Source organism: Squalius cephalus, assembly GCF_949319135.1.
Source record: "Squalius cephalus genome assembly, chromosome: 3".
Lineage (NCBI taxonomy): Eukaryota > Metazoa > Chordata > Actinopteri > Cypriniformes > Leuciscidae > Squalius > Squalius cephalus.
This window is the reverse complement of record NC_137124.1, coordinates 42789100-42815954: the sequence shown is the minus strand read 5'-3', so window position 1 is coordinate 42815954 and position 26855 is coordinate 42789100. Positions and strand designations below refer to the sequence as shown.

The 26855-nt window shown below is 41.4% G+C and overlaps 1 protein-coding gene across 1 annotated transcript in view; it reads right to left on the bottom strand.

Moving 5' to 3' along the window:
- Positions 1 to 26855, bottom strand: part of col25a1 (collagen type XXV alpha 1 chain) — a 1104568-nt gene that overhangs the window by 629726 nt on the left and 447987 nt on the right. The window contains exon 3 of the mRNA XM_079866340.1: positions 18338 to 18382. Coding sequence (XP_079722466.1) covers positions 18338 to 18382 — 45 coding nt within the window. The remainder of the gene's footprint in view (positions 1 to 18337; positions 18383 to 26855) is intronic.

Genomic DNA, 26855 nt, shown 5'->3' with positions numbered 1-26855 from the left:
TGCTTTATGTGGTGGACCGCTCTTACATGCCCCTGACTTTTCTCTCCCTTTCATCCTACAGACCGACGCGTCGGACAGGGGGATGGGCGCGGTCCTGTCCCAGGAGGTGGAGGGTGAGGAGCGGCCGGTGCTGTACATCAGTCGAAAGCTCTCTAAGAGAGAGACGGTGTACAGCACCATTGAGAAGGAGTGTTTGGCCATCAGATGGGCCGTTCTCACCCTCCGCTATTACCTCCTGGGACGGGAGTTCACCCTCTGTTCGGACCATGCTCCCCTGCAGTGGCTCCACCGCATGAAGGATACCAACGCGCGGATCACTCGTTGGTATCTCGCTTTACAGCCGTTTAAGTTCCAGGTGATCCACAGGCCGGGTGTACAGATGGCTGTGGCTGACTTTCTCTCCAGGAGGAGGGGGGGGGAGGCTGCAGGCCGGATGGCTCCCCGGCCTGAGTCGGGCGGTGGGGGTATGTGGCGAGGGGGGCGTGGTTTTGCGAAGTCTGTAGCAGGAGAGAAAGGAGGGGGCCGATCGGTGAGTAAGTAGGTCAAGTGCAAAATGATGAACACCTGTGTCTGATTGCAGTGATTGGTGTGGAGAGACCGGATATAAGCCAGCATGCGGGAGGAGATGAGAGAGAGAGTTGGACTGGAACCTCACCTGTACTCTGTGTTTGAATGAAGTTGTGATTGTTATTTGTTTCTCGTTGTTATTGCTGTGCGTTGCACGGTGAATGCGCTACGTGCGCCCTTTTGTTTATTTTGTTTATTTTGAGTTAGTAAATAAAGTGAGTGTTTCAGTCACGCCGACCCCTGTCTTCTTCCTTCCTTACAATACAATATCTGAACCTCGTTACAAACTCATGGCAAAATATTTTTACATTAACATAAGTTTATCAGTTTTCACTTTCACAAGTCAAAGCAATTCATCATTACTCAAGATTTAACAGTTGAAATGACTATACAGCCTTAATTTAATGCAGCAAAAATTATTTTACAGTGTAGGCTACTAAGATCTTTTCTATTTTTTTCTCAGCCTTTTTCTTGGTTGCTTGTATAAACAGAACACCATTTATTTAACAGGGCCTTTTATAAAAGAGACTATAATATAACTAAAAATTACCATTATGTAGAATATTTTTGTACTTCACTTTTATTTGTTCCCACGTTCTAGTGTGGTGACTCTGACATTACAATGAACAAAGTAATTATGCAATTATTAAAATACAAAAATATAGGTTAATAAGTGATAAAAACATCTAACATGGCCACTTCTAACAGATTTAAATTGTCTGCTACTTTTTGCCAGCCCTCTCTCCTGGCTTTTGCAGACTTTGAGGTGTTCCCTGGCGTTTTGATTAAACATTAAAATTCTGAATAAACTTGCTCTGCTGAGGAGAAAAACTGAGCCCGCTCTTTGGCCACGCTGAGCAGCCAATAGCAGCGTTGCTGATCAATGTTTCTACTATCGATACATATCCCCTTTTAACCAGCGCATGAACGCGCAATTATCTCAGATAACTCAATCCAGCGATACTAATCATATCCGGCAAGTGTGTTCGAAGAACCGAGTTAGCCAGATCATGATTCACACGATGATATCATCTTGGATGTGTCATTTGATCTCGGATGTAATAATCAACGTACGAAGAACGGGCCCCAGGATCAAGACAGAACACTGGGTATAAATAGACAGAACTAAAGAGGCAAATTAACAAGACACACCTGAACTGAACTAACCAATCAATAAGTAACTATAGAAACAAACAGGCAGGGGCGGAGGAAGAATAAACTGAACTAATAGACAGAACACAGACAAAGACAGAAATCAAAACAGACTGACAATGTAACAGGATCGAATATTCAGCAACCCAAGCTTTATCATTTGCTCATTTGTATTATATCTGTTTTTTATTTGTTGAACATCAATTACATTTTTACTCTTAGATGGGTTTGGAAGTTTTTTGTATGTCCTAATTCGGGGAACAGACAGTCTCTATATGATGATATCTACAGGTGAAAGAGTCTCTATGTGATGGGATTTATCTGACCTTGGTGACGTGAGACAACTAGCAGACGGTCGGTTTAGCCAATCAACATCATTAGTGCCGACGTGAATAATAATCTTAGAGAATTTACGATTAGCATTATCCAGCACTTTTAAATTTGCTTTGATGTCAGGCGCTCTGGCTCCCGGCAAACATGTGACTATAGTGGCTGGTGTCTCTATTTTCACGTTCCGTGTAATAGAATCGCCAATAACCAGGGCACATTCAACAGGATTCACAGTGGGTGTTTCACTGAGAGGGGAGAACTTGTTTAGTGTTGAAATCCAAAGCAGTATCTAAAGTCCTTGCACTCTTACAATTAACCTTGATTAAAGTTTGGATGCGTGTCTGAATTCTGGCTGATTTCTGGCTGAATTCTTGGCTGATCGCTGATCGATTGCTCCTGTCTGCCTCGCTGCCTGCTGTGAGTGTGTTTGCTTCGGTGCTGTAAGCTCCGTCTTAGCCTCGTATTTTCTTGTTTTGAACCATCATTTACTACAATTTCTAGTTGTTTATACTACTACTAAATACAGCTTACCCAACATCTCAGATTAACCTGACATCGCTAGCTTCCGTTACTACTAGCACAACACGCTAGTAATTCGCTAGCCTATTAACGCGCCACCCGTGCGCGCAGCTATTTTTATTTATTTATTTTTCTCTTGCGCGCCCTCGCCTTTGAGTTCATAAAAAGCTCAGGTGAGTAAGAATCACTCAACAAACACGGTGAGTAATGTCTTGTCCTGTTATTGTCACCTGCACTTCACATGTTTAGCATAGCCTTGTCTGTTGGCAATACAGGATTTATATGTGATAAATGCAAGGAGACAGTTAGGCTAACGGAGAAGATTTCAGAACTAGAGACACGCATCCAAACCTTAATTGAGGATAGTAAGAGTGCTAGAGCTTTAGATGCTTTGGATGCGCCTAGCATAGTGAACTCTTTACATGATTCCGTTCCAGCTGAATTAGTGCCTGCGCAGCCGGGCAAATGGGTGACAGTGAGGGATCTCTGCAGTCGCGGATCAAAAAACCACTCTTCCGTTCCGATTACCATAACAAATCGATTTGCCCAGCTCAGTGAAACACCCACTGAGAATTCTGTTGATTGTGCCCTAGTTATTGGCGATTCTATTACACGGAACGTGAAAATAGAGACACCAGCCACCATAGTCACATGTTTGCCGGGAGCCAGAGCGCCTGACATCAAAGCAAATTTAAAAGTGCTGGCTAATGCTAATCGTAAATTCTCTAAGATCATTATCCACGTCGGCACAAATGATGTTCGACTCCGCCAGTCGGTGTCCCAGCAGGTGTGTGAACTCGCAAGTACGATGTCAAGCACTGTAATTTGCTCTGGCCCCCTTCCTGTTCGCAGGAGTGATGAGATAGTTAGTAGATTGTGTTCTCTTAACGGTTGGCTGTCTAAGTGGTGTCCGCTTAATAATATAGAATTTATAGACAATTGGAAAAGTTTTTGGGGCAAACCTGACCTGTTGAAAAGAGATGGTATTCATCCCTCTTGGGATGGTGCTGCTCTTCTCTCTAGTAATATGGCACATAGTCTTAGAGCTCAAACATGACAATCTGGGGCTCAGGTCAGGAAGCAGACAGACTGGCTAAACCGACTGTCTGCTAGCGGCCTCGCGTCACCCAGGTCAGATAAATCCCATCACATAGAGCCTCTTTCACCTAGCTATCATCATATAGAGACTGTGTCTGTTCCCCGAATTTGGAAATCCAAAAACCGTTTAAACCCATCTAAGGTTAAAAATTTAATTGATGTTCAACAAATAAAAAACAGCTATAATACAGATGAGCAAATGCTAAAGCTTGGGTTGCTGAATATTCGATCGCTTACTTCAAAAAGCACTCATTGTTAATGATATGATTTCAGATAATAACCTAGATGTGCTGTGTTTGACAGAAACCTGGCTAAAACCAAACGATTACATTACTTTAAATGAGTCCACCCCGCAAGATTACTGTTATAAACATGAGCCTCGTCTGAAACGCAAAGGGGGAGGAGTTGCTGTAATTTATAGTAATATTTTCAAAACCACTAAGAAATCAAGTTTCAAATATAATTCTTTTGAAGTGTTAGTACTTAATGTAAAAATATATAGTATAAATGATAAATCACGTTTGAGATTTGTTCTGGCTACTGTGTACAGGCCACCAGGGCACCATAAAGATTTTATCAAAGAATTTGCGGACTTTCTATCAGAGTTAGTATTGGCTGCAGATAAAGTACTAATTGTTGGTGATTTTAATATACACATAGATAATGAAAAAGATGCATTGGGTTTGGCATTTAAAGACATTGTAAACTCTATTGGAGTTAGACAACACGTGTCAGGACCTACTCATTGTCGTAATCATACTCTAGATCTAATATTATCACACGGAATAGATGTTGATGCCGTTGAAATTCTGCAGCAGAGCGATGACATCTCAGATCATTATCTAGTCTCGTGTAAACTTCATTTAGCCAAGGCTGCAAAGCCGACTCCGTGTTTCAAATATGTTAGACCTTTCACTTCTGCCACTAAAGATTGCTTTATTAATAATCTTCCTGATCAGTTTCATCATCTTAGCATCCCAGATAGCTTAGAAGAACTTGATATTGCAACAGAAACTTTTAACTCTCTCTTTTCCAGCACTTTAGACACAGTTGCTCCGTTGCGCTTAAAGAAGATTAAAGAAAATAGTCCAACGCCGTGGTACAACGAGCACACTCGGGCCCTTAAGAGAGCAGCCAGAAAAATGGAGCGCAACTGGAAGAAAACAAAGCTAGAGGTATTTCGCATTTCATGGAAAGAGAGCACGATTGCATACAGAGAGGCCTTAAAAGCTGCTAGATCTGCTTATTTTTCAACCCTATTAGAAGAAAATAAACAAAACCCTAGGTATTTATTTGAAACAGTGGCTAAACTAACGAAAAATAAAGCTTCAAGCACCGAAGTTTCCAAGCAGCACAGCAGTAATGACTTTATGAACTTCTTCACTTATAAGATTGATAATATCAGGGACAAAATTATAACTATGCAACCGTCTACTACAGTTTCGCATCAGGCAGTGCATTGTAGTCTCCCTGAGGAAAAATTTGATTCATTCGTTGCTATAGGAGAGGAAGAATTTACTAAACTCGTTAAATCATCTAAATCTACAACATGTATGTTAGACCCTATACCGACTAAGCTACTGAAAGAAATACTTCCAGAGGTCATAGATCCTCTTCTTAATATCATTAATTCATCTTTGTCTCTAGGATACGTACTAAAAACCTTTAAGCTGGCTATGATTAAACCGCTTTAAAACCGCAACTTGATCCTACAGAATTAGTCAATTACAGGCCGATCTCGAATCTACCTTATCTGTCAAAGATATTAGAAAAAGCAGTGTCTCACAACTGTGTTCCTTTCTTGAAAGAAATTATATCTGCGAGGATTTCCAGTCCGGATTTAGACCGTACCATAGTACTGAGACAGCTCTGTCACAGTGTCTGGTTTGTGTTCCCTGGGTGACCACTAGATGTCCTCCTTCCCCACGGTGTCTGTCACATTCTGAACTACATTCCCCACGATCCTTGTTTCTTCATTGCACTCAGCTGTCCCTTGTCACTAATCATTGCACTCAGCCAATTCCCCATTAGCATTGTCAATTCCCTGTGTATATAACCCTGTCTGTTTTAGTATGTGTCACGGAGTCCTTGTATTTATCACACCACTTCCGAGTTCTGTTCTTGCCCGTGTGTATCGTGCCTGTTTATGTTGGATTGCTACTTTGGTTTTGACCCCTGCCTGGACTGGATTTGAGTAACGGATTTCCCTTAATAAATATACATACTGCACTTGGATCTTCTCTCTATTTCCTATGTGTGGTTCGTGACAAGCTCTCATTAGAGTCACAAATGATTTGCTCTTATCATCCGATCGGGGTTGTATCTCGCTATTAGTGTTACTCGATCTTAGTGCTGCATTTGACACTATCGACCACAACATTCTTTTAAATAGACTCGAAAATTATGTTGGCATTAGTGGAATTGCACTAGCATGGTTTAAATCATACTTATCTGACCGTTATCAGTTTGTAGCAGTAAATGAAGAGATGTCTCATCGATCACAAGTTCAGTATGGCGTACCACAAGGCTCAGTACTAGGACCGCTGCTGTTCACTCTGTACATGCTACAATTAGGAGATATCATTAGGAAACATGGAATTAGCTTTCATTGTTATGCTGACGATACTCAGCTGTATATTTCTTCAAAACCAAACGAAACCTACCAATTCACTAAATTAACAGAATGCATAGCTGATATAAAAAAATTGGATGACTCGTAATTTCCTACTTCTAAATTCTGAAAAAACAGAGATTCTAATTATTGGACAAAAAACTTCCTCACGTAATAACCTAGAATGCTGTCTAACACTTGATGGCTGCTCTGTTAAGTCTTCGTCGTCGGTTTGGAACCTGGGTGTGCTCTTTGATACCAATCTTTCATTTGAAAGTCATGCGTCTAGTATCTGTAAAACTGCATTTTTCCATCTTAAAAATATATCTAAATTACGTCATATGCTCTCATTGACAAATGCGGAACAATTAGTTCATGCGTTCATGACCTCAGCAGCTCGAGTTCTTACCAGAACCAGGAAGTATGACCATATTAGCCCGGTTCTGTCAAAACTGCACTGGCTCCCTATTAAACATCGCATCGATTTTAAAATATTGCTGATTACTTACAAAGCACTAAATGGTTTAGCTCCGCAGTACTTGAGTGAGCTCTTAACGCATTATAGTCCTTCACGTCTATTGCGATCTCAAAATTCCGGCCAGTTGATAATACCAAGAATATCAAAATCGACTGCTGGCGGTAGATCCTTCTCCTATTTAGCACCAAAACTCTGGAACAGTCTTCCTAACATTGTCCGGGAAGCAGACACACTCTGTCAGTTCAAAGCTCGACTAAAGACACATCTCTTTGACCTAGCATTCACATAATACATTATAGACTTCTATAATTCAGTGTTAGGCTGCATAGATTAGGTCAGCTGGAACCGGGAACACTTCCCATAAATCCTGATGTACTCGTTACATCATAAGAAGAATTGCATCTACGCTAATTTTAGTGTCTTTTGTTTATCCCGAGGTTTTCCTGCAGCCTGCCGGATCCAGGCCGTATCCAGGCCGTATCCAGATCTGATGAAGGGCCTTCGCCTGGACCCGATGACAACGCAGTGCTGAAGTGCCAACTAGTCTCTCCCTATGGAGGATCCCTTTACCACTCTACAGATAAAGCGTCGTCGGGAAACTCAATTCGCGTATCTACCCCGAATTGATAAAATAAAATAAAATTCTGTATCAAAAATTATAAGGAAACTCCAGTACTTTGTTTAGGCTTGGTTTGTAGGGAATTCCAAACCTGCGCACATATATTCAAACGCACATAACTATAGAACCAATTCTTAATGCGCATGTGAACGCCATCAGCGTTTATCACAGGTTCGCGTTTAAAGTCTGTGTAGAGAGAATGGTGTCGTCTTAGCGGCCCCTAATTTAATAACAAATTATTGTTGCGACGGAAGCGAATCAATCAAAACTAACTTTAGCTGGAAAATAACTTTATTAAAGAACCGCTATAAAGCCAAAACAATCTCTGTTACCTCAAATTATACGTTTGTCTCTGTAAAGCTGCTTTGAAACAATCTACATTGTTAAAAGCGCTATATAAATGAAGATGACTTAACTTGACTTCTGAAATCTTCTCCACCAGCCTGACTATCTCCCTGCATTCATCACATGTAAATCTTGTGCTGACAGACAAGGCCATGCTATACATGTTACATGAACTGCAAGTGACAATAAAGCCCCTTTCACACAGAGATTCTGGAAAATACACGGATAAAGTGACCCGGGATTTGACCCGGGTTTGTTTGATTTTGGTTCATTCACACTACCAGTGATTTTCCGGAATCAGAGAGTGCGTTCACACACAACCCGTAAAAATCCCGTAAAGACTCGTGACATCGATGTGACTTGTAATGTCTCAGCAGCATCTTAAGTTTGCTTATGAGCTGTGATTTCTCTCTCGAGAAACCACGTTTGTGCATTTTTTTCTCTGATTCGATCATAAACTTGCGCATTACGTACCGTTTCACTAGCTGGCGAACGATCCCGGCTTCAGAGTCATCCCTACGACACTATACGGCATTATTACGGCTTTTGTTCACACAGCGCGTGTCCCGGGACTAAACGCGGCAATGTTACTAGGTCCCAAACCCGGCATCGATGCCAGCATCAATCCCGGGTCGTGTTTGCATTCACACAGAAGGTGTTCTGGCAATTTCCCGGCAATTTGCCGGGATCATCGCGCTGTGTGAAAGGGGCTCATGAGGAGAAGATGACATGACTCTCCATGTTTGTTGACTGATCTTACTCACCTAAATTGTTTGATGAACTCGTAAAAGGTGCAATTGCGCGCGAGAAAAAAAAATTAAATAAATAAAGTGCGCAGGAATGGCACGCTAACAGGCTAGCGAGTTACTAGCATGTTGTGCTAGCAATAATGATTTAGACTGAAGCTGGCTGCTGTCGGGCTGCTGTCTTTACAGGCCAGCAGCCATATCACCCTGTAGCCCAAGACTGGTTGCCCACTGAAGCTAAGCAGGGCTGAGCCTGGTTAGTACCTGGATGGGAGACCTCCTGAGAAAAACCAGGTTGCTGCTGGAAGAGGTGTTAGTGAGGCCAGCAGGGGGTGCTCACCCTGTTGTCTGTGTGGGTCCTAATGCCCCAGTGTAGTGACGGGGACACTATACTGCCAAAAGAGCACCGTCCTTCGGATGAGACGTTAAACCGAGGTCCTGACTCTCTGTGGTCATTAAAAATCCCAGGATGTCCTTCGAAAAAGAGTAGGGGTGTAACCCCGGCATCCTGGCCAAATTTGCCCCTTGGCCCCTGTCCATCATGGCCTCCTAATCATCCCCATATACTGATTGGCTTCATCACTGTCTCCTCTCCACCAGTAAGCTGGTGTGTGGTGGGCGTTCTGGCGCAATATGGCTGCCGTCGCATCATCCAAGTGGATGCTGCACATTGGTGGTGGTTGAGGAGATTCCCCCATCTATGTAAAGCACTTTGAGGTCTCAGAAAAAGCGCTATATAAATGTAACAAATTATTATTATTATTATAAGCTAGTGATGTGAGGTTGAGTAAGCTATATTTAGCAGTATAAACAACAAGGAATGATTGTAAATAATGATTCAAAACAGAAAGTTATACGAAGCTTATAGACGCAAACCAATACTACAGCAGCCCATTATAAAATTGTTAAATGTTACTGTTAAATGCTGTGTTGTGTTGGGATTGTTGTCGTGAATACTGTTACTTGTGCCATGTTTGAAGTCCTACAGTATATAGTTTTCTTGTTGGTTAGTCTTGATTATTCCCAGGTGTCTTGTTAGCTTATTAGCCCCTGTGTATACTGTATATAGCCCTTGTGTCACTTGTTCTTTGTCAGACGCAGTTTGTTGTTGTCTCAGTTCTCTGTGTTCCTCTGTTCTTTGTTCTTTTTTTTTATTTGTTTTGTGTGTCTTATTTAACACCCCTCGCAGTTAGATCATCATCTCTGGCTGCCATCACTTCTGTCTACCTGCACGTTACTGTTACACTTCTGCCTTTTTCCTCCTTTTTCTTCCCGGTTTTCGCGACCAATACTACAATGTTCATAATGTGGGGAAGAAAGAGATAGGAAGATGCTGAACTCTATAAACTGAAAAAAAGGTGTTGGATTTGCATTGTTTATTTATATACATTGGTTCCATGTGAATCAATTAAGTAAAACAATTTGTTCACGAAACTTCAACATCATTGAAAGAAGTTTATTTTATGTGATCAAATTAAGAAGTCTCCAAGTGATTTCCCAGGTAGGATATTTTGTCACATCACTGAATTATACAGTAGTACTAGCTTGTACATATCAGTGCATTTATACAGTATTTTTTTTTAATTCTTCCATGTTTCAAGGCAAGTAAAACTAAGCCTATTGCAACTTTTTTATATATGTATACTGGGGAAATATACTCTTGTTCCATGTAGTTACAGGGTAAGTGTGACATTGCGGGCTGTAAATTAAAGTGGTGCTTGTTATCCTCTTGTTATATGAAGTTACAGGGTAAGTACAATAAAACCAATCTGATATCACTAACTCTGAAACCTTTTTTGTAAAACAACAACATATTTACAACATCATTTATAAAAAATAAATAAAAAATCAACTTCTCATTTCAAATACTAAAGTCCTGACAGAAAGTAGCACATTTTGTTCCTTTTTTCTATTGTTTGGCTTCCTCCTTCTCTTGTTCCTCTTCTCCATTTCATTCTTTCCACTAATGGAACTTAAGAAGGAATTCCATTTCTTTTGCTATTCTGTATTGAAATAAAATTCACCCTGGTCAGTTCTCATAATTTACTCATCTTTTTGCGTGAGCTTCAAGTTAGGTCAAGTGTGAATTCAACCCTCTCATGCACGTACAGGTGAGAGTTGGTTGGAAGCGATAGTCTACAGTTTAAAAAGTTTAAAAAGTGCTTATCGTTTTACTTCAGAAGACATTGTTTCATCCATTGAGGTAGTATGGATTACCGTTGTTATTGCTGTATGTGCTGTTTGATGCTTCAACTTTTAGGAACCAATGAGCTTTCATTAGCATAGATTATTTATTTTTCTAAAAACCTTTGTTTGTGTTCATCTGAAGAAAGAAAGTCATATACATCTCGGATGCCATGAGGGTCAAAAGATGAGTAAATGGTGAGGACATTTCTGGGTGTACTGTATTTTCTTTTAATACATAATACAGAATAACAAGATGCATTGGATTCCTTCTTAAGATTAATCAATGGAAAGAAAGAAGAAGAAGAAGAACAAGAGGAGGAAGCCAAGCAAAATAAATAAATAAGAGTTGTAAATCTGTTTTATAAATGTTTTTCAATTCAAGGGGTGACAATTTTCCTGGTTGTCACCCCTTTATTCCCCAAACTTTCCATATTGTTTCCTTATACCGACACGTATGTACTTTATATGTACACTATAATTAACGAAAGTTACGCTCTAAATTTGTTTTACTTACACAGTATTTTCCGGGCTGTAATCCAAAGCGTTACCAAACTCTGCAGCCATAGTTTCATTAGCCATAAACACTTTGCTTCAGGTTTTGACAAAAGTGGTATAACTGCTCATGAATAGCTCAGGAAAAGCCTTGTGCATCCAACACTGACCAACAGTTTTGCTTAGGCACAAATGCCCGCAGCAGCCTCACTCAGCAGCTTTCCACTGCCGTCTGAACCCCTCACCCCATCAAAGACTCCGAGCATCCCACCCAAACAACAGTCTCTTCATTTTAAAACTCTTTTTACTTATGTTTTGATGACATATCACACTGAGCTTTAGTTCCTGAGTAAAAACCTTGGTGTTTTTTCTCGTTTGTACTTCTCTTTCAATTAACTGGTCGCTGTGGGCCGTAGGTGACCAGATAAAAGGATATTTCATTTAACCTAAAGGTTTGCGCTTCTCAGGTTTGGAAAACCTCTGGCCAGGCAAATATGGATGTGAAGGCAGATTCAGGATTTAACTCCCATTTGCATTGCTTCAGTTAAATACGTCTCCCCAAAATAGTTGAAATCTTTCTCAACTGTTTCTCTCAACAGAACTTGTTTTCTGACAAAAGCCCCATTTCTCACACCGTTTGTCATTGTAATTTTGCCTCAGGGCCGTGTAGTTGGGGCGGTCACTTCGGAAATCGAAGCTCGCATCAAACAAGCTCTGGCTGGAGTCGGGTCGAGTCTGCTTTTTGTTCCTGACTCGATCCGCACCGCCGTTCTCCAGTGGGGTCTTTCTTCCAGACTCACGTGCCACCCAAGGAGTGAGGCGGTTGCTGGCTGCCATTCGCCAGCGGTTTTGGTGGCCTGCCATGGCAGAGGACATCCGTTGGTTTGTGGGTGCTTGCTCGGTCTGTCTATCCTCCAAATCTACCATCCGCTGGTCTGTTACATCCCCTTCCTATCCCTTCCTGGACCTGGTCACATATTGCCCTGAATTTTGTCACTGGTCTCCCTCCATCCAGTGGCAATACTGTGATTGTCACCGTAGTGGATCGCTTTTCTAAGGCAGTCAACTTCATTTCCCTTTCCAAACTCCCCTCAGCTAGGGAGACAGCCCGGGTGGTCATCGCCCACGTCTTTCAGATCCTTGGTCTTCCGGTGGTCTCTGACAGGGGGCCCCAGTTCGTTTCCCATTTTTGGAGAGAGTTCTGTCGGCAGATTCGAGCCTCCACTAGTCTGTCATCAGGGTTTCTTCCACAGACCAATGGCCAGTCCGAGCGGGTAAACCAGGATTTCGGACTAATGCTCTGATGTCTGGCTTCCCACAACCCCTCAACCTGGAGACAGCAGCTAACTTGGGCGAAGTATGCTCATAACTCTTTGCCAGTGTCATCAACTGGGCTTTACCTTTCATGTGTTGCCTGGATTACTCAGCTCTTCTGTTTCCCTCCCAGGGTACTGAAGCGGCCGTTCCCTCGGTCCAGGCTTTTATTCAGCACTGTCACCATACCTCGAGGAGGGCCAGGGCACTGTTGATCCGGGCTGGGGAACGTACTAAAATTGCCGCGGACCATCGCTGGAGGGTGGCACCTAGATATGTTTGTGGACAACGGATTTGGCTGTCCACCATGGACTTGCCACTTTGAGTCCCAGCTCGCAAGTTGGGAGCTAGGTTTATCGGGCTTTAACCCATTTTTAAAGTCATCACGGCGGTCCAGCTTCGGTTACCCCATCCCTTCTTTAGTGTGTACCCTGTCTTTCATTTTTCCAAAATTAAACCTGTGTTGTGTTCTCCTAATGTCCCTTCTGTGTCTGTTTTCTCTGCCCAGTTGTGTTGCGGTTCCCTGTTCCTCTCCAGCATTCACTGGTCTTAGACTGTTCTATCGCTGCTGACCATTTGGACTGTTACTGGTGCTGGAGTTTTCCTGGGTTACCGTTTGCCTTTCTGGACTGCTTTCTGCTGTGAACACATGCCTGTTTCTGATCGTTATGAGGGGGTGGTTTCTGGAATTTACTGCTGCTTCAATTTATATCTAATGAGTGATTATAATCAAGGTATTAATCAATATTTTTCCTTCTAAATATCACATGAGTTGAATGACTTCTCCAGGCTTATGAGATTTTACTTTGTTATAGAAGTTACCAGTGTGATTACTGACATTTTCTCTAATCATGTATTTTCTAATGTCTGTATTTGATATCTGAGAGGTGACTGCAGGTCTAGCCTATGCTAGGAATGCAGTAACAGTGCTTGCTCATTTAGTCCAGCTTCCAGAAGTGAAATATTGACTCGTTTTGTGTTTGAGAAAGGTCTTCAACATGTGTCGATACTAGTGGTTGGCATAGATACATTTTTTTAATCTAGATTAAAATGGTTCATTTGAATTCTGCCAAAGGCATTCAGAATATGTGTGCTACCCAAATAATGACTAAAGGGCACGTGTTTCTTAAATACAAAGTGACATTTAAAAGAACTTGTTAAGAAATGCCAGAGATTTTTTTTATTATTAAAACTAACATAATAAAGTATGATTTTTTTAATTTATTTTTTTACTTTGAGCAATGATGGAGCTATAATAGACTCTTCTTATGAGCATATAAAACAAAACAGCTCCTTGGAAAAAATGAAATGTAGCCTAATATTGTAGTAGTTATAAACAAAGGTCTATTTTTAGTTCAGATTAACATTTGAGGGCAGCAATTTTATTCATAATGTCAAAATAAAACCAACGTAATGTTACTTGAAAGCATTATAGCCTACTATTCCTGCCAAACTTCCATGGTTGCAGTTAGTGTTACTACAGTAAATCCATGGTAAATGTTGCAGATCTGTGGACACTGGATAATTCATTCATGGCACAATGCTTCTTCCTGGCTTCCACACACTTTTTGATCCGTTAATAATGGAGAAATGTGAATGTTTCTCACTAGATCTCGCAACAATGTTATTACTTAAGTAGCGAATTCAAATTATTTCTTTACTGGATCTCTTAGCGCTGTGCAGTAACAGTGTCGCATGATCAAGATCGGCTAGCGCTGCTTTGGTCCAAACTGATAAACAACGGTACGTCAACCACACAATAACGAGTAGCTCAGTTTCATTCCGCTTACATTACGTTTGCCATTTGATGTCGGACAATGTTGTGGTCACGCCAGCGTCTCTTACATTATGAGCGCGCTTGCCACACGCGACCCGCCTACATTTAAAATAACAAAATTTTGGTCGGCAGGAAAAATTGTCCAACAAACCGTTCGGTTTGAAAATGCGTACCGAACACCAAACCGAATCCGCGCTAAAATATCAAGGTGAAAGTCATCATAGCTTGCGTAGTATAGACCCAGCTCCCAACCCAACTTTGAGAGTAGATTAACGGCGATATTTTTTTTTATCGCCCGATAAGAGTCTCACGTTAACGCAGCACGTTAACGCCGATAACGGCCCACCACTAGTCGATACATACATCTGTTTTTCTAGGGTACCCTGACAACTATGGTCACAGGTGTCATTGAAGTCTATAGTTTAAGGGACCATTTCTTTGTTAAAGCCTTAATTTTTACTGTTAGATTAAAGTGTCCTCGCCTTGAGAGAAAGAACTAATTATCATGATGTTTTGAGAAGACTCTCCTGTTTATAGTTAGAGCCTGGCCAAATCAAACCTTAAAAAAGCTGTGTGTCAGTGTGTGTGTTAGTATTCTTGGTTACAGTTTGAGGAACAAGTGGCATTATTGGAGATGGACTGACTTGTTTTCTTCGACATGTTGGCGACTAGAAACACAGATCTGCGACCTGGAAGGTCACGACGTGCCTAACTTCAGGATCTGAGTGTCAGCCGCATAATCAATGGAGATATGCCTTAGTCTATCTGTTTATGTGTGGAAAATGTGTGTATCTATTTTGTGTAATTATCTTTGCAAGAGGGGCAGCCTACAAACTCCTTGTGAGTCTTTGAAGCTGACTTCTGTCTGATGAAACTGCAAACTATCTTCAGTATTTCTTTAATTTATTATAATTCTGACTCTTGTCTTCAATTGACTGCACTCTTGACTCCGGGTCTTCATTCATCATATCTGGTTCTGGGTCTTTAACTGTAAATTCCCTTACAGTGAGTTGGGATGCCCCTGTTGGTTCTGTTTGCTCCTCACCTGACCATCCTGCTTGTCTGACACTGATTCTCGCTTCATGATTTGGATTTGATTGCCCTGAACTCTGATCCCTGCCTGCCTGACCTCTCTTCTCTGCTGTTCCGATCTTGTCTGGAGCTGTGCAGCTTAAAGGGGTCATGAACTGGATATATATATATATATATATATATATATATATATATATATATATATATATATATATATATATAGTCATGCTCAGAATTAATCATACCCCTGGTAAATATGATCAAAAATGGCTGTAAAAAATAAATCTGCATCGTTTATCCTTTTGATCATTCATTCAAAAAATTGGCAAAATCCTAATCTTTCATTTAAGTAAAAGAATTGAAAGTGGGGGGGAAATCACATGTTGGTGCTTCTTCTCTTCAGTTCACTCCACTCATCTGGTCAGGAAACTGGGACGGTCATGGCAGAAGCTTAATTTTGTGTTCCCTAACACATTTTTGTGTTGATTTTGATGTTTGTTTTGGATCGTTGTCCTGATGGAAGATCCAACCACGGCCCATTATAAGATTTCTAGCAGAAGGCATCAGGTTTTGATTTTTTATCTGTTGATATTTGATAGAATCCACAATGCCATGTATCTGAATAAGAAGTCCAGGACCTCCAGCAGAAAAATAGGCCCACAACATATAAGATCCAATGGTATATTAAATTGTACACATGGGGTACTTTTTATCCTTGTGTGCACCAAACCCATCTAGCGTGTTTGCTGCCAAAAAGCTCTTTTTTTAGTTTCATCTGACCACAGAACCCTGTGCCGTTTGAAGTTCCAGTCGTGTCTGACAACTGAATATGCTGGAGTTTGTTTTTGGATGAGCAAGGAGCATTTTTCTTGAAAACCTCCCAAACAACATGTGGGGATGTAGGGGTCGTTTGATTTTTTTTTTTTTTTTAATAGGCTTTCTGACCCCAAGACTCAACTAATCTCTGCAATTCTCCATCTGTGATTATTGAAGAGTCTTTGGCCACTCAAACTTTTATCCTCACCGTCCATTAAGACAATACAGACGTCCTCTTCCTGGCAGATTCGTAACATCTTTAGTTGATTATAACTTCTTAATTATTGCCCTGATGGTCAAAATGGGGATTTTCAATTCTTTAGCTATTTTCTTACAGCCACTCTCTATTTTGTGATGCACAACAATCTTTTGCTTAAACTCCTGTGAAACAAGAAGTCATAGCTAGACAATTTCATGTTCCTAGTCACCCTGGTGTGCTAAAAAAGGTAAATATTAATGGGAATATACTTCAGAGATATTTTATTCATAAAAAATTCTAGGGGTATGAATAATTGTGGCCACCGTGTTTTGGAGAAAAACATTTATTTCATAATGTGATTTCCCCCCCACTTTCAATTCTTTTACTTCAATGAAAGGTTAGATTTTTGCCAATTTTTTGAATGAAAGATCAAAAGGATAAACGATGCAGATTTATTTTTTACAGCCATTTTTGATTATATTTACCAGGGGTATGATTAATTCTGAGCACGACTGTATATATATATATATATATAATGTTTCCTGGGGTGCCCTTGTTAGTATGGTTTTTACATAAAAAATTTACATTAAAATAAAAGGCATTTTCCTAGCTTTACTGATGCATAAACAGTATTGATCGATTTTGAGAGAAAGATCATCTGTCTGGACTTGAATAATTACAAATCAGAAATCACTGATCACAGATCAGGCATTAGAATAAACATGGTTACTTACATGTTTGTGGCATTGCTGGCAGATCCCTATTGTAAAAGTCTGTTTGCAAAGCCTGCATCGAAATTGACTGATTTGCAACATAATGCAACATACTAAATAATGCACTGCTGAGACATTCACATTGTTGAAAAAAAACCTACTTTACTAGCATTAGGATCCTTTGGAAGATAATGTTATTGATCCCGTGTCGATCTCTTCTTGTTCTCATGTAATTAACACGCCAGTGGGCGGCGCCAAAGACACGGTGATGTAGACGTAGGCGTTGATATTCTTCTGTAAAGGCAGAATTTCGCTGCCCTATGAAGTTATAAGTCCCCACTTTCCAGATCCTGTCATTTTCTGGCCTTGGTTTCAATAAAAGCTGTTTGTTAAATAACAAGGAAGTTTTGAGTTTTGAAACTTACAGGATATTTTTATAGTATAACGACCTCTTAACTGTTAAAATATATATAAAAAATGTAATTCTCAGTTCATGACCCCTTTAAACTGTCTTTATTATTGTTTCAATAAACTGAAATTAAACATTCTTCTGCTTTTTGGTCCTCCTTCCTCAGACTGTGACACAAATTTGGTTACGTTTTGGCTCATATACTGTAGATATTGGCACATCAGACAAATCTTTCTCATCCCAGCCATACAACATTTATACTGGCCCTGGTAGACCACTGGTCATCTAATGTGTCACACTTACAGATTCAAACACAGATTTTTACAAAACAATTTTAAATGAGAAAATGAAATAGGAATCTAGTGGAATGTACTTTAATATGCAATCATTTGAATTAGCTTTTTATGGATGGTAGTAAAGAAAGTAGTCCTTGTATAACCCACATGTTCCACTTCAGAATACCATTGGTACTCTGCAAATACATAGTTTGGATTAAAGACTTTTTTTAATTTAAAAAAAAAATTTTTTTTATTTAAAGTGATCCTGAAAATATTACCAACTGCATGCTTTTGTGGTGCCACTTACATGTGTATTCCAGAAAGTGGTTGGGCCCATTTGGCCTGAGTCTGCACCTCTAACTGGAGGTCGGGTAAAAACGGAACAAGTGGTGACAGCTAATGCAATAAACCAAACCCTTAAGAATGTCAGTCATTGGACACAGAATCCAATGCTGGCATGTAATTGTACTGATAGACTCCTCCAAGCACTTGGAAATTGTGGTTAAGGGGAACATTTACTAACCATCCCACAGACTAAGGCCCACAAATAATTTTCATAATTTAACATTTTAAATGTTTGGCCACTGAGTGAGACAACCAGTGTAATACCTTATAAACAGAGTTAAAAAAACAAAAACAAAACAAAAAAACTCACCGGGTTCTCCATTGCGTCCTCTTCTTCCCCTTTTGCCCACTGGACCTAGAGCAGGTAAGAAAACATTATTTACATGTTAATAGTATACCATCAAAATTGAATAAGAAATTTAAATCATACTAATCACTGCATGCACAATTGCACACAATTAAAGCGACACTATGTAACTTTTCAACCTTCATAATATATTTCCAAGATCCTTGTGATGGTACATCGACTTACAATAGGTTGAATGACACGTCGTCTGCCATAGCCTGACGGGGTCTGTATCGCTTTTACTGGCACTATGTAACTTCGGGGTTCGGGTAGTAACCAGAGCACAAAAAGAACTACAAAATTCGACTGCTTTACGGCATACGTCACTTCCCCCACCACTTCGTCAAATTTGGACGTGAGAGGCCAACCAGCGTTTGTTTTCGGCTTTCGTGCGTATGTTTTTGTCATGGGGGTTGTTTATACCTGGCCACTTCATGCGTTTTCTCAGATTGGATAGCTATCCGATCGTGAAAAGACCAGGTGTAAATGCCCTCCGAAACGCATTCGCGACGGATTTGAATCCGATCCCTCAAACCACTTCAGGAGGAGATCTGAGACGCATTCCAGACGAAACTGGACAAGTGTAAATGCATCTGGTTGTTGAAACCACATGTAAATTGTACTCCTCCCAAAAATGCTAAAAAAAAAAAAAAAACGTATGAGAGCGTGTTATTGGCTATATGTTATACAGATATGATGACGCTACTGGAACACGCATCACCGCAGATGAGCATCTATTCATAAGCCAACGTGCAAACTATTGCAAATCAAAGTGAAAGTAAGTCACAGACGCTTAACACACAATCTTCATCATTAAAAGTAAAGAAACGAAATGATCTTACCAGGGCTGTTACTGCTCTCTCTTATTGCGGTCTTTGATTTTGACATTTTAGCTGATGATCTATAAAATGCAGCTCATATCTGTTGCTTTCGGTGACGTGAACTCCATTAAATCTGCATAGGCTATAGCGCGAGAATTGAAGATCGGATTTAAATCCGTTTCGCAAAAATAAATTTATGTGACCAGGTGTAAATGGAATCGTTTTGATAAATCAGATAGCTATGCCTCACAAATTAGTTTGGCAGCTGAACTCAGGTGTTGTGAGGTGTATTTATCACGTAGTCCTGAGGGATATCAGACGACGCTGTTGACGTTGATTCCTGCGATTATCATGAGAACAGTTTTCAATATCTCACATAATCAGGACATAAATAAGCCTAACGTAGAGGTTGTTAATAGTGTAAACGAGCACAATTTGCAAACTATTATGATAAATTGCAATAATCATGTCTAATGACATCATAACGGCCAATGTTATGAAATAATGCGACGTACATTTAACTTTATTGATGTTATCTGGGATTTTGTAATGTTTACATTCCAATAAAAACAACACAAATTAAATTATACAGTAGGCCTAGACTATAGACTATTTACTTGTGATTTAGCTGCAATCATGTAAAAACGTTATACTATAATATATTTACGACAGTGCAAGTATTCCACAGCGACTCTAGGGGTCGCTGTTTGACAAAAACACAATTTCTACTTAGTGTGGCTTTAAGGCTTTATCCAATTATTGCTTTTAAAGATAAGATATTTGAAATCAACAAATATTGTATTGTATTGAAATTCTATCTTATATCAAATCTGCTCTCCATAATTTTTTTCAATAAATTATGCAATTTGAGCACCGTATGCTGTAAAACTATATACAATCTCATACATCAGAAATAAGCACGCCTGCAAAGTTTATTTTTCAAAATAGGGCGTTTTTATAAAAACAGTTTTATTTATAATATCCAAGCATTGTCATCGGATAGTGTCCAGCCATTGTCATTGTAGTAAATCTTGACAAACAAAACTTTTAGCCAATGACAAGACTGTATGATTATGTACAGCTGTCTTAACCATTCAGAATCTTGGCTCTTTTTAATCATGATCTGATCTTTAATCACATCTACTGTAAATAATGATGTGCCATTTTCCACGATTGGAGCATGTTCCATGATGTTATGAGCAAAAACATGACAAATGCTGCACTATTTACATGGGGGAGGGCTTCATGTACAAAAACTCACTCGTGTTTAGTCAAAGCCCAAAACATTTATGCTTGTTGTATTCTGCTTCGTGACACCTTTCAAATGGCATATGACACATGACTATCTGAGCTGTATTATGTTTTTGACATATTGGTCATTTGACATGACATTTTGTACAAAAAAGTATTTAATAAATTGTGAAAATGTTTTTTTTTTCAGCAAATAACTCAGCACTACTTAGGAGTTCATGAAATTGCTACATGCATTGTGAAGTTCAGACTCTAAGCTTTCAAATGACACCTATTTTGTGTTGATCAAGGCAGTAGTTTTAAAAAATATGATTATTAATTTTTTTATTAATTTTAAAATGGTACCTATTATGTGTTTTTTCATTCAGTGGTTTAGTGGGACCACTTCAATTTTTGCTTAGGGCCCCCAGAAGTGTAGGACCGGCACTGCCTAGAGACCTGAAAAAGCATCTGTGTATTTTTTTAAATAACTGAACAATTTAACATATGATACACATTATATGTTTTTTACAGGAAACTTCATCTGCAGCTTTTGTTTTTATTATTTGCATGAATTAACTTTAATAAAGGGGTTAAAAAAGTCCTCACAGAAACCCTTGACTACTGTACTTGAAGATATGTGGCTGTTGAAGAGAGAGCTCTATATATTGTTAGTAGTATCAATATCAAATAAAACTCATTTCTGAAATCTAGATTCAGTTGATTATGTGGTGCTCTATAAGTTAAAATTTAGTTAGTTAGAAATTACATTAAAGTACTTTTATATGGAAACACTAAACACCATTACTTAGAATGGTAAATTATGTTACTTAAAGGTGACATATCATGAACATCTGACTTTTTCCATGTTTAAGTGCTATAACCGGACTGGGTAACACTTTAGAATACTGTTCCTTCATTAATGAATAACTACACAGGAACAAATGAGTAACGCACTATTAACATTGTAGTAACTACTATCAACTAACAAGAAACTCTGATTAACAAATTAGTAAGCCATAGCGTTCAGTCGAATGTGGTAGTTCACTATTAGCTAATCTGTAACTACTATTTTTCATACCTCACTGAAGACTACTAAGAACTACTATATACAGGTTCATAATTAATATTAATAATGCATAATATATAATAAGGTAATGGTAACTCATTAGTAATTAATCGAGTGTTACTACATCCTTCTAAAGGAACTACTAATTATTTGGATCAGTATTCTAAAGTGAAAAACATGATAAATATCTAATATTGACTGAAGTCATTGTAAGCTTTTAAGGCTTTTGTAAGGTTTTGGATAGTAATGACTCAAGTGTTACTACATCTTTCTAAAGGAACTACTAATTATTTGGATCAGTATTCTAAAGTGAAGATCATGGGAACACACTAGTAATGACTAAAGTGTTACCAAATCCATTGGAAGGAATTTCTATTCAAAATCTTACAAAAATCTCAAAAGCTTACAATGACTTTAGTCAATATTAGGTAGTTATCATGTTTTTCACTTTAGAATACTGATCCAAATAATTAGTAGTTACTTTAGAATGATGTAGTAATACTTGAGTCATTACTAGTGGGTTACCATTACCTTTTATTATAAATTTTGCATTATTCATGTTAATTATGAACCTGTAGATAGTAGTTCTCTGGGAGGTATGAAAAAAATAGTAGTTATTGATTAGCTAATAATGAACTACTACATTCATCTGAGCGCTATTACTTACTAATTTGTTAATCAGAGTTTCTTGTTCGTTAATAGTAGTTACTAGAATGTTAATAATGCATTACTCGTTTGTTCCTGTGTAATTATTCATAAAGTGTTACCCCGGACTGTAACTGTTTTGGTAAGCCTTTCCCTGCAAAGCATGTAAAAAAAGAAGCCGATCAGATTTCGCTCTCCTTCTGATGTAGGAAGGGCATCTTATCATAATATTACCGCCCCTTAATATGCATGTTTTAAGGCGCCATTTGGTTTACACAAGCGACAACCGTGTAACCAGTTCTAACGCAATGGCAAAGGTTCAAGCAAAGCATGCAAACTGTTCTGTCGTTGGCTGCACAGATGAGCTCAGAAGAATATTTAGGGTCCCAGCCTCAGATGAGACAAGAGAGCAGTGGATTAATTTTATTTTCAAGGGAAATCCCCCAGAAACAGATGAATGTAACTCCACAACAACTAGGCTACATAAATGTATCCACTAACCATTCAGAAACGTCCAGGTGCAGTCTAAAAGTTGCAACCTCTTCCTGAGTCTCTCTGTAAGGCTTCGCTCCGCTACTGGTTATTATTGAGATTTTGGATGAGTGAGAATCGTACTTGGTTACTATCGTAATCTCGGTTCCCTGAACGAGTATTGCATAGGTATACGCAGTGGGGAAACTCCTTTACCTCGAAAAATTCTGAAGCCTAAAATGTAAAACGCATTTGCAGCTGCACAGCTAGCACAGTGAGTGTCTGGCTCACTTATTGGCTGTGCTGTGGCAACTGCACATCCAATGGCACAGGCGCCGAGGGGGCCGAGGGGGCGTGGCTTAGCCTTTATCAGTCCCCGAAACCGCCATTTTAGCAGGTTACATCGACTGAAGCGACATACTTGCCATGTTACTATAGTGCGGCCGGCTACCCAATACTCGTTCCCTAACTCTCAGGGAACCCTATTGGTGTAAAACGCCTAAACGGTGTAAGACGCCATGTAAAACGCCACATTAAGTAACTGGTTGCCTACTGCAGTTCAAGATCTCTGAGCTCACAGAAACAAGCCAGAACCCAATTATATATATTGAAAAAAGGCCGGACACCATCGGGCCTGATAATATATATATGTATATATGTCCATACACCCATATCCAACCTAATATACCAATAAGACCGGACACCGCCGGGTCTTTTATGTATAAGGGATATCATAATCGGCCAGAGGTGGGTTTTATAATAAAAAATGAATGGTGTGCTTATGAACATTGACATGACATGTGGATAAGACCAGACACTTGTCGAGTCTAAATCATACAGAAAGGACCTTCGCCTGCAGGGAAGGTACCTCCATGTTATAGAATTTCACAAATGTGGAAGGCGAGGACCAGCCAGCCGCCGCACAAACGTCCTGAGTAGGAAACCCAGAGGACCAAGCCCAAGACGAGGCCATGCCTCTAGTCGAATGGGCTCTAGTACCAATAAGGCAAACCTGACCCACTGAGGTATATGCCAGAGATATAGCATCTAGTATCCATCTGGACAGCCTTTGCTTCGTAACTGGAGATCCCTTGGATCGGCCACCGAAGCAGACAAAGAGCTGTTCTGATTGTCTAAAAGACACAGAATGCTCCAGATAGTGCTCTAACAGGGCAGAGCAAATTAGCCTCCCCATCCTCTGCGGAAGGGGGAAGAGCTAATAATGTGATAACCTGTGCTCTAAACGTTGTTGAGAGCACTTTGGGTATATAGCCATGCCTGGGTCTGAGGGTGACTTTGGAGTCACCAACTCCAAACTCCAAACAGGAGGGGCTCACAGAGAGAGAAAGATCCTGCAGATCCCCCACTCGCTTGATAGAAGCCAGTGCCTGCATGAGAGCAGTCTTTAGCGAGAGTAGTTCGAGATCAACCCACTGGAGCAGTTCAAAAGGTGGTCCCTTCAGGGCCCCAAGGACCGTGGAGAGGTCCCACGATGGCACGGACGGAGGCCTGGAGGGGTTCATCCTCCTGGCTCCCTTAAGAAAACGTAAGACCAAGTCGTTTCTTCCTAGCGATTGGCCAGCCACCAGAGCATGATGAGCTGCAATGGCTGCCACATACACTTTGAGCGTGGACAGGGAGTGGCCCGCGTCCAGCAGCTCTTGACGGAAGGAGAGTACAACCGATACCTCGCATGACTCGGGTTCGAAGTGTTTGTCAGAGCACCAGTTGGAAAACACTGACCACTTCAGAGCATAGAGGCGCCTAGTAGACGGGGCCCTAGTTTCAGTGATTGTGTTCAGGACCTTCTCAGGGAGGTCCCTGGGTACCCGTTGAGGGGCCACACATGGAGGGCCCATAAGTCGGGTCGCGGATGCCATATCATCCCGTTCGCCTGCATGAGGAGATTTCTCCTCATCTGAACCAGCTCTGGGAACCATGGTCTGGATTCCCAGAGGGGGGCCACTTGGAGGACTGGGCATCCGTTCTCCCTGTACTGTTTGATGACCTGGGGGATCATTGACGCAGGGGGAAAAGCATAAAGGGGACGGTTGGGCCAGGGGAAAAGACGGTTGGACCCGGGGCCCCTGGCGCCGGGGTAGTGGGTAGCGCTTAGCTGGTCGCGAGTGGCGGTGGGTATCAGCCGCAGGGCGGGGCTGAGAGGCCTGCTTCGCCGGTTTCGCTGGCTGAGGAGAAGGCGGCGCGGTCTTGGGCGTGCTCGACACAGATCTGGCGCGCTTGGACAGGAAGTGTCGCATAGCTTGGGACGACTCCTGCGCTTCGGTGTACCTCTCAGAGAAACCCTTCACCGCCGGGCTGAAGAAGCCGGAGCTGGAGACAGGGGCGTCGAGGAACATAGTTCTGTCCTTGATCTCGGTGAGTGTCAGCCAGAGGTGGCGCTCGAGCACGACTAAGTTAGCCATGCTCCTCCCGATAGCCTGCGCTGTAGCCTTGGTAGCATGCAAAGCTAGGTCCGTGGCGCTTCGCAGATCCTGTAAGGCCTCAGATTCTGGGCCAGCCTCGTCCATGGATTGGAGGAGTTTGGCCTGGTAGACCTGCAACACCACCATCGTGTGCAAGGCCGAAGCAGCTTGACCGTAGGCGGAGAAAGCGCGTCCAGCGAGAGCTGAGGTGTTCTGGCACGGCTTAATCGGGTGCGCCGCTCTAGTTCTCCAACTAGCAGCGGTGTTTGGGCAGAGGTGAGCAGCCACAGGGATCGACAGAGCCCGACCAATCCTCAGATGCGGCGATGGAGAGGCTGTCGTTGCGGTCGTCGATTGATCCGCCGAAAGAGACAAGAGGCTGGTCTCCCTCGAACAGGACCGGAGACGGTGTCTGAGCAGGAGAAAGCGATGCACACGGAACGTGGCCGGCATGGGCTCGCTAACATCCATGCTCTCGGGCTGCCGTTGGCGGCGGTGCTTCTTTTTACTCGGCAGAAGTAGGGCGGGAAAAGGAAGAGCAGGAGAAGTGGCGTCGCCATCTTGTGAGAGAGCTAGCCACGTCCGCAGCACAGAGACAGGCATGCTCTCGCAGACCGAGCAGCCACCGGCAGAAAGTGCAGCTTGAGCATGGGCGGGTCCCAGGCATGAGATGCACTTTGTGTGCCAGATGGGATCCGCACGTGGCTCAAGAAGAGCGAGGCATTTGGAACAATGCTTACGCTCCTTAAGCTGTGTGAACGCGGCGGCGAACACACAGTAGCAAACAAAGCAATAATAATGCAAAGGATATATGCGTTGGTCGCCGGATAGCGACAGCAGAGCGGCGACAGGGGAAAGACGACTTCGGTTGGTGAAGGCGTAGTCCGCTGAAGAACTGCACGCTCTAACCGTGTGATGCTTGTTTCAATGACGAAGGCTTTGCAGAGGACTCAGAGACGTGAAGTGTGTCACTAAAGGAGATGAATCTGCTAAAATGGTGATTTCGGGGACTGATATAGACTAAGCCACGCCCCCTCGGCGGTCTCTGACGTGTGTGCCAATGAGCTAGCAGCGCACCAACACACGTCAGAGACTGCCGAGGGGGCGTGGCTTAGTCTATATCAGTCCCCGAAATCGCCATCGTAGGCAACCAGTTACTTACTGCGGTGTTTTACATGGCGTCCCCACTGCGTATAGCTACGCTATCGTAACCTCGGTTCAGTATTGCGTAGCTGGCCGAACTATAGTAACATGGCAAGTATGTCGCTTCAGTCGATGTAACCTGCTAAAATGGTGATTTCAGGGACTGATATAGGCTAGCCATGCCCCCTTGGCGGTCTCTGATGTGCCCGCGCCATTGGATGTGCAGTTGCCGCAGCACAGCCAATGAGTGAGCCAGACACTCACTGTGCTAGCTGTGCAGCTGCAAATGCGTTTAACAATTTTAGGCTTCAGAATTTTTCGAGGAAAAGAAGTTTCCCCACTGCGTATAGTTACGCAATACAAAGTGACCATTCTCGAAAGGGAATGCATGTTTGTTATTCATCTTCTTATTTGGGCTTATTGGCGGTTTGCATTCTTAAAAAGAGCATTACCGCCATCTACTGTAGGTAGTGGATCAGAGACATTATATCCCTACTCCCAGAACAATCAGGACTTGTGCTTTCAATGTTGCTGTGTGTTCAGCTCCTCCATCTACAGCCCAAGTCCTGTTTTGTTATTGTTTTAGAATGAAGCTCATGTAAAGGATCGACCCTCTTCTGATCGGCGGCGGGGAGCAGCAGCTCATTTACATTTAAAGGGGGACACACAACCCTTGCTGA